The sequence below is a fragment of the Anastrepha obliqua genome, chromosome 3, assembly GCF_027943255.1.
Source record: "Anastrepha obliqua isolate idAnaObli1 chromosome 3, idAnaObli1_1.0, whole genome shotgun sequence".
NCBI classification, from domain to species: Eukaryota; Metazoa; Arthropoda; class Insecta; order Diptera; family Tephritidae; genus Anastrepha; species Anastrepha obliqua.
In genome coordinates, this window is record NC_072894.1 from 111470142 (window position 1) to 111480769 (window position 10628).

The window sequence follows — 10628 nt, forward strand, 5'->3', positions numbered from 1 at the left end:
CCTGGAATAATTCAAAGTCAAGTGGTGACAAGTGTTGCATGAGTACGCGACTAATTTTTTCTTTTTTTTCTTTTATTATATATATATTTTTTCTCTATTTCGCCGTCTTAGCAATTTTTGCCGTCTGTGCAGCATATCATAAGTAGCAAGAAGGTTTGCTAAAATGTTGTTCTCACCGCCGAAATGTATGCAACAAATTGCAACTCTAATTATAACGTTTGCTGTCTACGTGGCGGGCATACGTAATACGGCTAGTACTGCAGGTGGTGGTGGCAGTGCGGTGCTGGTGATGGGTAGCAGCAATGTGGGAGCTATCGCTGATTATGAAAGGTAAGTTGGGGTAAGAGAAGTTGTGGTAAGTGAGCGCATAATGAGTAATGAGAAAAGTTCTTTGAGGAAATTATTGCTGATACTTTTTATATACACTGGATGAGGTTCAAAGGCACGCGAGGTCATTGAGCAGAAATCATACACAAATTCAAAAAAAACTAAGTACAGAAAATTAGGAAGAAGCAGAGAAACTAAGCGTTGATATTTATTGCATTTATTTAAAAAAGTATGCTTTATATGTAAGACTTTTAAGTTTTTCATTTCGATGAGATGTCGACATCTGCTAGTTCGCGCTGCATCGACCTTCTCCAAGTGTTTTTGTTCGACCGCGACCTCTGCTCTCTTGGGGGTTCCAGTCCAGTAACATTCTCGTGATGCTAACTGATGGTTTTCTCAATGTGTGGCCTATCCATCGCCACTTTCTGCGTTCGATTTGCTTATCTACTGATGGTGTTTGGTCAGAATATTCTGCAGACGATGAGGAGGCATTTGTTGATGAAGGATTGTAGCATCTGTGTGATAGTGTTAGAAACCAGCCATGTTTCGCTTCCGTACAACAATACGGATTTTACGCATGAGCCGAATATTCGTAGAGAAGTGCGTCTGGAGATTTGCGAGCTCCCCCATACTATATGCATTCGTCCGAGTGCCCCTTGCTTTCTTTATCCTGTAGTTGACATCTTCATCTGCTCCACCATCTGCATCCCTCAACCAATATCTTCCGTGCGTTATTGTGGTTAAATCTCATGACCTTGGTTTTGGCGATGTTAACCTCCAGTCCGATAGTGCGTGCCAGAGCGACAAGTTTGCTCGCCTTCGCTTGCATGTAAGACACTTTGTGAGAGAGGAGGCAGATGTCATCGGCGAAGTCCAGGTCCTCATGATGTTTGGTAAAACTCCTTACGATGCCTTTTTTGTGCAAGATCAGCTGGCTCATGACATCATCAAGGACGATGGCAAAGAGAAGGGGCGAAAGGGGACAACCTTGCCTTAAGTCTTTAATACCAAGGAGAAAATAAATATTTGTGCAATTGGACGGGTTAATTTGGATGAAACGCTTTCTTTCGCAATTCATTCTAGCACGACACGAAACGGACAGAAGCTTCTAAGAAAAAGAGTCAATTGGAGCATAGCTCTAAAGTCAATTTCAGGTCCCCAGGCATACAAAAAATGGCTGCCCTTGCGAGGGGTCCACTTGGACAAATAATTGAAATTCGACCATCGTCTTGTCATACAGGGGGAGAACGAAACAGAAGAAAAACAAAACACATAGGTGTAAAAAGGAAGAAGGTGCTTTGGATTAGAGGTTCACGACCAACAGTGGCTGATGAAAAGTGGTTGCCGCAATATTCGCAGGTGTAGCAAAAAAGTGATAGCCCCTATGTCGAAATATTTACCCGACGAGAACAGGGCAGCTGAGTAGAAGATTCTGAGATGATTCCGCCTCATCCCTTAGGCAGCTTCTGCAAAAAGGGCTTGAAGCAATTCGAAGTATCACTGCAGGGACACTTAACGGACACTGTCCGGTAAGCATAACTCCCAAATTCGTAAGCTGCGGCTTTGTTAGACTTAGAAGCTCCTTCGAGCACCTCCGATCCAACTGTGGCCAAAGCGATCTCGCGACTTTGCTCGTTTGGCACTAACCCAGCGCTCGTTGAGTTGATATGAGACCCATCTCTCCAGGAGTAGACCACAGACTCTCAAGACAATCCAAATCTTCTCGTACTGCTCATTTAAAGAACCACAATACCCAGATATATGGGAAGTTATTCGATTTAGTGGCCTTAGCTCTTCGAGCTCTTTCTCAAACCTCCTCAGCTGATACTAACCGAGAACTCATTACGTGTTTTGCTTTTGGTACTACCACCCTGTTTATAATAATTTGAGAAAGAAGATACAGGGTGTTCGGGTGGTTTATTTAAAAATTAAAAAAGAGTTAACTAAACCTTCGTGATGATTTCTGGTTCTATCTTAGAAATGATTTGTGCGATATTTGCCTTATGGACCTGAATTGTTAATCGATGGTTCGCTTTACATCGGTCCTTCACAGTACCTCACAAACAAAGTCTCACGACGTGAAATCGCAGCTCCGTGGCGGCCGATTGACATCGCCGAGTCGGCTGATAACACGATTACCGAGCTTGGCGCTCAAATTAACGATTGCGGCATGGACTGCATGGCATGGCGCGCCATCCTACTAAACCCAAAGATCGTCAAAGTCCAGTTTTCCAAATTACAAGAAAAATTATTATCATGCCTCACCATTAAAACTGGAAATGGCGTTTCCAGGAGCATTTTCAAAGACAAAATGGGCCACTGATCGGTATGAAACTGTCCTGAGGGTGCATTGGTCTCTCGACGACCAAGTGTAGGTTTCCAGATTGCCTTATGTATCAGTTTGTTAACATGTTAACATAGCCGCCGAAAATCAGCTTCATCAGAAAATTTGATGTTGACTTATTTTCAATAAACGGACAGTTTGGGCTATACAATACAGACTTCAGAAATATGTTTGCTTTACGTTGTTCAAGCGTAAAGCAATTCATTTCGCTCAGCGAAGATATTATACTAAGATTATATCAAAATTTCCAGCGGTAAAGAGCTGTCACTGTCAGAATAACATCTGATAAAAAAAAACACTATAGCGACCAACCTTTACGTACACGAATTATGAAGAGATTACCGAGATTACTGAAACAACTCGATTGCAAGCCAAAGGTTTTCTATTAGGGTTTGATGTCAACGTGTAAAGTCCAAACTTCACTAAACCAAACTCAGCTGATGAAGTGAAGGGCTGTGATACACGGTCCGGCACTCAAAATGTAACCAATTAAAAACGCCAAAACTTTAGTTTCGAAAATTCTTTTGTTAAATTCAAAGTAAAAAATGTGTAAAAATAATACAGAATTAAGAATCAATTTACTTTTGCTCGATATGACCACCTTTTGCCTTGCCTATGGCCTTGAGATGGTCGAGGAACGAATCGCAAGCTGCCCGAATGTGACTTTTTTCAGCGCTTTTCCTCTTTTAGGTCGGACTTTGCCCTTCAAAATGGCTCAAAGAGAATTATCCATCGGATTCGCGTCTGGTGAATTTGAGAGCCTTTGGTGTGGACGTTATAAAGTTCGGAACGTCGATTTTTAGCCATTCTTAGTGCACTCGAGCTTTATGAAATGGTGCCGAGTCTTATTGAAAAGTCCATGGTCTGCCACCTAAATGTTTGTCTGCCCACGGCTTCAAAGCAACCTTCAGAATACTTTCCCGATAATATTTCGCATTTATCTTGACGCCTGACGCCAAGCTCGATGAAAACGATTGGAGAGCGCCAATCTGCGGTTACAGCGGCCCAAACCCTTACTTGTGGCGGGTGCTACCTCCTGGTGCCCAATCGATGGCTCAAATTCTCGTATGAACGGTCGGTCAAATAAACCTGATCGTTTTGGGAGTTCACGAATTGCTTAATTTGAAAAATGTTCCCTTCAAAAAACACAATGTTCGGATATTGACCGCTTTCGGCCTAGGGAAGCAACTCCTGCGCTGTCTCAAGTCTGACTTGTTGCTGCTTTGGTGTGAGATCATGCGCCTTTTGAATCTTATAGGGCTTGACTTTGAGGTATTTTCAGTTCTTTCGCCATTTAATTGGCACTTACGTTTGAAATCCACTGCTGATTTTCTTTTTTCGCGCTTGCTCTCGGCGAAATGCTTCCGCGCACTTGTAAACAAAACTCTGAACTGTTATTTAGCCAACTAACAGGTCTGAAGTTGGTTACACTCGAGTTCCGGACCCTGTAAGTTAAAAAATACTTTTGCTCCAGGGGGAATGAAAAACTAGCATATGCAAAAGTGCTGAAAATGTATCCAAAGGATTCACATCCTCTGCGATCTTCTATAGAGCCCCGACGTTAATGCAGTCCGTAGTTGAAGACTTTGCTTAACGCGGCCAAAATGGCGTAAAAAGACTAGAGCCTCTCTTTCTCTTTCCTTTTGAATAGCTGTCCCATACTGAAGAGAGACTCGCGATATAAGAAGTAACACTAGCTTCGCTATCAACCTGCGACATGATGAAGTTCACCTCCTTACTCATGGGCGCTTCCGCCTTTTTGAACTTATTATCACACAGCGGTTTTAGATTTTCAGTGCTATCCCTTTACGATGGGTGTGGTAGATGTTAAAATGTACTTTGAATCTGAATACATAGCCTATGATCCTTTTGCATCGAAGAGTGGGTCGAAAGATTTTGTTTTTAGCTTTGGATTTTCAGTAGTTTTACTTATCAGGGTTTGGTAGCCTATGGCCTTTGCTGTATCGGAGACTTTTCATTTAGCGAAGTCGGAGCTTTCCGATATGGTCACACCGACTTCCAAGCTCCCTTCCACTTGTGCTTCGCAATGCTCGATTACATTGTTTAGCCAACGGTTTCGTTAGTAAAGCTCACTAGCATGGCCCTAGAAAAACAAAACTCATTCAAAATACAATAGACCCCTCATAATTTTCCTTTTATTTCATTTTATTTTTTCCACTTGCAGCTACTCAGCGCCCTACAACGAAGACTTTCGTCCCTCACAGCTGCTTTCCGAAGTAAAAGAAGAAACTTCAGCCCCGACCAGCAACAACGTACAGCGCCGTCAGTCTACAGGTGACAATGGCAATTTTCGTCCATCACAAATTATCTCGTTTACACCATCAGATGCACAGTCAACATACAAAAAATATCCGCCCAGTTACCTTGAACCCAACTATCATACACAGCACAATAGCAAAGGTAGTCCTTATGGCTCAGTCTCCTATGGAAAAGAAGAAAAGCAATTCAGCTTTCCACATAAAAAGGAGCAAGCAACAGCTGCCTCAGCCGTCGTAACTACAAACACTGATATACAAAAGTACCTCTACACCAACGCACCGTCACCGTCGTCTACACAGCAATCGTTAGTGCCCGCTCAATTACACACAACACCCATACTTATCTATCGAGACCCTTACACTAATAAGATCAATACCAGTCAGCGCCAACACGACTATCGTCCAGCACCCGAACCGATATACGAAGTGCAATATTCTGAGGCTGGCAGACCGCAAGAGTACACAGTGCAATCCATGTTGGTAGTGGGTGCCGAACAACAACAACCACCTACTACGTATAATCAGCAGAGACCAGGAGGCGAGCATAAACGGCCTGGATATGTGTTTGATGAACAACTGGGTGCGTCTTACAATCAGCGACCGGTGTATAGCAACAGATATGAAATGGTTGACAGCACCGTGCCCACACCACCCACCAGCGACTATAATCGACGTGATGGTGATACACAAACGGAACGTCCGTTCCAGGGTAAATTGGGTGTATCGCCAAGTACGATTACAAAGCTTTCTTACGATTCACATGATTACCCACCGCCCAGTTACTATAAACAGCAAACATCGAATTTCCAATCACCGCAACGACAAGAAGACAACACACCAAATTACCAGCAATCAGCATATGCAACGCCACCAGCACCAGCAGCGCCAACAGTAACAGCAACAACAACGATGGCTGCAATAACGTTCAACAGACCAGAGCTGACGTCTTCTAATTATGCAAACAAGTTTGGTAATTATTTGAATGGCGCTGGAAGCGGCGGTAAGGCGGGCGATCTTGGTGGGGGCTATTACAAGCGTCCACCACCACATTACAGCAACGATATTCTGTATGTTACACCACGTCCGCCCGCAGCGCCATCGGCTCCAGTACGACCAGCACCGCCTTACTACCCGCAAGGCAATGAACCGATAAGACGCCCACCAAACTACAACAATAATTACTATGAGTATCAATTGGGAGAAATACCACCACCCTCAGTACAGCAATCAGCCGTAGGTAGCGGTCAGAGACCCCCACCCGGACAGTATTACCCAACGTCACCATTTTACCCAGAAACGCAGAACTACCCAGCTCCGCAGAGTTACCCAGCCTCACAGAATTACCCACCTTCGCAGCATTACCCACCGCCACCAAATTATCGGCCACCCCCGCCCCAATACCAGCTGCAGCAGCCAACTGCTGGTGGTATTAGTGGTGGCATGAGCGGCTTGGCTACCTTAGCCTCCATCTTCAGTGGCACACAACAGTATGCGCCACAATTCACTAACCTACTCTTGGGCGGCAATGGCGGTGGTGGTGGTCTGCTGCACGCTTTAACTGGTACGCGCCCGTTGGGCAGTGGAGGTCGCCCACCGAACATGCAACTCATAAAAGCTTTAGAGAATATCGCACGGAATGATGACTTGGAATGCGTGCCGAAGGTGCTGTGCAATATGATTGCTAGTCAAACACAACGTGGACAGTTGCCTAACTTCATCACGTCACCGGCGATAACGAAGTGAGTATGTGTGAGTACGTGGCAAGAGAAGCATAGGAGGGTACGCATAGAATGCTTGTAAGAAAACTTAGATTGGGGTAAGAGTAATTCAATTTTAATGTTGCTCGGTATTAGCAGTAATACCGAGCAGTGATTGCTTTTGAACGCCAGGCGCATTCGAAGGCAAATGTGTTGGTGTATGCGGTGTATGCTGTACTTCGTTTAAAATTTGAATTGATGTACTTGCTAGATCCATAAACTTGCGTATTTAATGCAATTTCCTTCTTACTTGCCGTTTACAGCTTCCTTGCCGGCTTTCCAGCACAGTCGCCAGCGCTCATTTACGGACGTGCAGCGTTGCTGGGCATTAGCGGTGGAGAGCGCAGCTGTACGCAAACGTATGCTAAGTGTCCGAAGAATGAGGTAAGCCTACATAAATACTGTAATTTTCCTATCAACTCACTGGTATGACCTTTCCTTGCACGCACACTTTAGTACGAGATACTCTACTACCTGAACAACCATCGCGGTGGCTTCTTCAAGTTCTTCAGCGAGTCGGAGGAACAAAAGCCCAGCGTTTCGCAGCAAACTCACAGCTCGTCCAGCTCGTCTGGTGGCACTTCACTCTTCAGTTTGCTTTCTGCGCTAACCGGCGCCGATCCGCCTGTAACCACCACAACACCACGTCCCACGCCACCACCCACACTCGCCAGCTTCGACATTACGCAGGGCATTGGCAATTTCTTTAGCAATATACTCTCTGAATATATCAGTGGCGTTGAGTATCAGCGTAGGAGCAGTCGTGCTAAACGCGCGATTAGTTTCGAGGATGCACCGAAAAATGAAAAGGCGCACATAAAATTTCCACTCGATACCGATTCGGAAGACTTTCACGACTCTGAGGATGAAGAGGATACGCACGGAGTGGTAGACTTTGAAGATGAGCAGGCGACTAGCGAATCGCTTGCAAGCGCCGAATATGGCGACACACAAGGACGTGTAGTATTCAAAAGTGGCGAACATAATCAGCATTTCTTTCCGGAAAACGAAGGGCAGATAGAGACAGAGCGTTTGAAAGACATCTATCTGGAAGAAGTTATCAATAAATTTAATGCAGACAGATTGGAAAAGAAACTGAAATTTCCGACTGGCGCAGATGCCCAAGTGGAAGAGAGTGCGGCTTACAGCGAGTCACTGGATACCCAAGGCGACAAAGTGGTGCGCTTTCGTGATGAAAATGAGAGCTACAATAGTGACGTGACAAATTTGCGTGAAACCGAGAAGCCAAGCAATACAGTACACTTTGAAGCCGAACACTATAAAAAGCCAACGCGCCGCACTAAGACTGTGCTCTTCAAAGAACCCAGTGAAAGTAGTGGCTATGACCCCACACGCCAACCACGCGAAGAAGTCAATGCGGAATATAACGAACAAAACGGTGAACGCGTGATCTTCCCAGATCACTACGATAAGCACATACGCAAGGGTAAAATTCTAAATAGACCCATTCTATATGCCTCGAACTATGCCGATTATATGCAAAATGCGGATGCAGATCATTTTGTGGTATCCGACAGCCATCGGCCGGTGTACAATGACATTGATGCCACCGCAGATGATAGCGATAATTTTGATGGTGACAAGCAGTTGGGTCCCATCTACTATAGTGAGTCCTCAACGCACCAACAACAACACACTACGCATCATAGTACACGCCTGCAGGTATACGGCGATAACCGATTGCATTACAATCGTGGCGCTGACACATACCCGAGTGATAATGACAATCGTTATACCCAATCGAGCCCGTCTTCTTCAGCTAATTACAACAAAAATCGTTACTCCTCCAGCAGCTCATCTGAAAATTATAAGAAGCGTCCCAGTTACGCTGCTACCTCATCGGGTAATCGCTACGATTACCCAAATAAGAGTTATGTTAGTAATAACCGTTATGGCAGTCGTTATCAGACGACAACGCGCTCGCCTCGTGGCAGTGAGAATGATCACAATATTTATGTGACCAATGCACAGGGGGTGACAACGCACTATATTACGCCAGATGGGCGCAAGGTGTATTTATAAGGGTCAATGAAGGAGAATTCAATTTCTCCATATTTGCATAGTCAGCATTGGAGTTTAACCCATAAGAGGCATTTTTTTTATTTCTTAAGCAAATTGAAGAACAAGTTTTTAGACTTCGAAAGGGAAGTGTGTAAATAATTTGATTAACTAAAAAATTTGAATGCACAAATAATTAATTCATTAATGAAATTAGTTTAACGACATTATTTATTTAATAAAGTAAAATACAAAAATTGATATACAAGGTGGCGCAAAAGTCACCTTGCGATGATTTTTGGCTGTAATTTAAAAAAAAATGAAAAACTTTGATTCTTCTTGTGGATTATTTTTTTTTTGGTCCTTTAATTTTTTTTACATCAAGTCGAGAATATGATATCATGTAAATGGCCGCCGAACTCGTTGATCATTGCTCTGTAGCGCTCACCATTCACAGTAACCGTTTGGCCAGCGACGTTTTCGAAGAAAAAAGGTCCGATGACTTCTCCAGCGAAAACAGCACACCATACAGTGACTTTGAGCAGGTGTAATGGCTCTTCGTGGCTTACACGCGGGTTTTCAGTCCCCAGAAGCGTAAATTTTGCTTATTTACGTACCCGCTAAGATGGAAATGGGCCTCATCACTCATGATTATTTTTGATGAAAAATCATCTTCCTCTTGGTGGTGATTAAGGATGGCTTGAGCGTATGTTAGACGCGATTGGCGGTCAGCAGCTAACAGCTGATGCACCGTCTGGACTTTGTATGGAAATATCTTCAAATCTTGTACCAAAATTCGCTGTAAAGACCGTCGACTGATACCCATTTGCGTGGCACGTCGTCTGGTGGATGTCGACGGCGCTTCCATGACATTCTCGGCTACAGCAGCAATATTCTCTGCAGAACGGCTACTCCGGGGTCTGCCACGCCTGGCAGCATCTCGTGTTGTGCCAGTCTCTTCAAGGCGAGCGGCTAAACGTCGCAGTGTTTCACCAGTAGGCGTTGTACGGCGAGGAAATCTGCGACGAAATTCACGTTGTGCCAAAGTCACCGACCGATTATTGGTCAAATAAATAGTCAGCAATATTCCGCGTTCTGGAGCAGTGTAGCGTAACATTGTTTATTAACGTGTATTTCGCATGTGTTTACTACACAAATGTCAAAACAGAACTGACATTAGGGACCAATCGCAAAATTTATAGTATTTTCTGATAGGAGGTTTACTTTAGCGCCACCTGTTATATATATGTGCATATGTATGTTTTTTTTTCATACAATTATTGGTACACTGAGGGATTTAATGCCAAGTGATCCAAGTATTTTTGACATTATCGTTAATTCATCTAAAAATTGGTATACTTAAGAGCTTGACTTTTTTTGTTCTCCTGTTTACTCATTGAGGAGCATAGGAGCTTCTCCAACGCACGCGGTTAGATGCTGTTGTCTGAGCACTGTACCAGCTTGTGCTAGGTTGGGGAATAAGTTCGTAGTGTTTTTACCCATGACTTTTATTTAAACAAAAAACAATAATTTTATCAATAAGTGAATCAATTATATATTCGCTGTTGCTGATTACAATCTCTTCCCACCCCTCGACCAATTTGTTGATGCCGGTCCGCAAAAAATCGCCTGGTCTGGTGTTAAAGTTGTTGGGCCAGTTTTTAAGTATCTCTTTGCTATCGAAGGTAAAGCCCTTTATATGATTTGACTCGGAAAAGAAGGTAATCGGTCGGTGCAAGGTCCGGAGAATACGGCGGATGCTGAAGTACCTCCCATTCGAGCTTTGTGCAACATGGAGCCTGGCGTTGTCGTGAAGGAGTGTGTTTGACCATATCGATCAGGTATTTTCAGTCGAATAGCCTCACTCACGTGACCTCCTTGTTGACTGTGGCATTCTTTTCG

General features: G+C 44.0%; 1 protein-coding gene across 1 annotated transcript; it reads left to right on the forward strand.

Moving 5' to 3' along the window:
• The first annotated feature begins 163 nt into the window (after positions 1 to 163).
• On the forward strand, positions 164 to 8750 carry LOC129242820 (uncharacterized). The gene is made up of 4 exons (XM_054879678.1): positions 164 to 330; positions 4857 to 6689; positions 6971 to 7091; positions 7164 to 8750. Exons 1-4 carry the CDS (start codon positions 164 to 166, stop codon positions 8748 to 8750), a joined length of 3708 nt encoding a protein of 1235 aa, XP_054735653.1.
• Positions 8751 to 10628: the final 1878 nt, after the last annotated feature.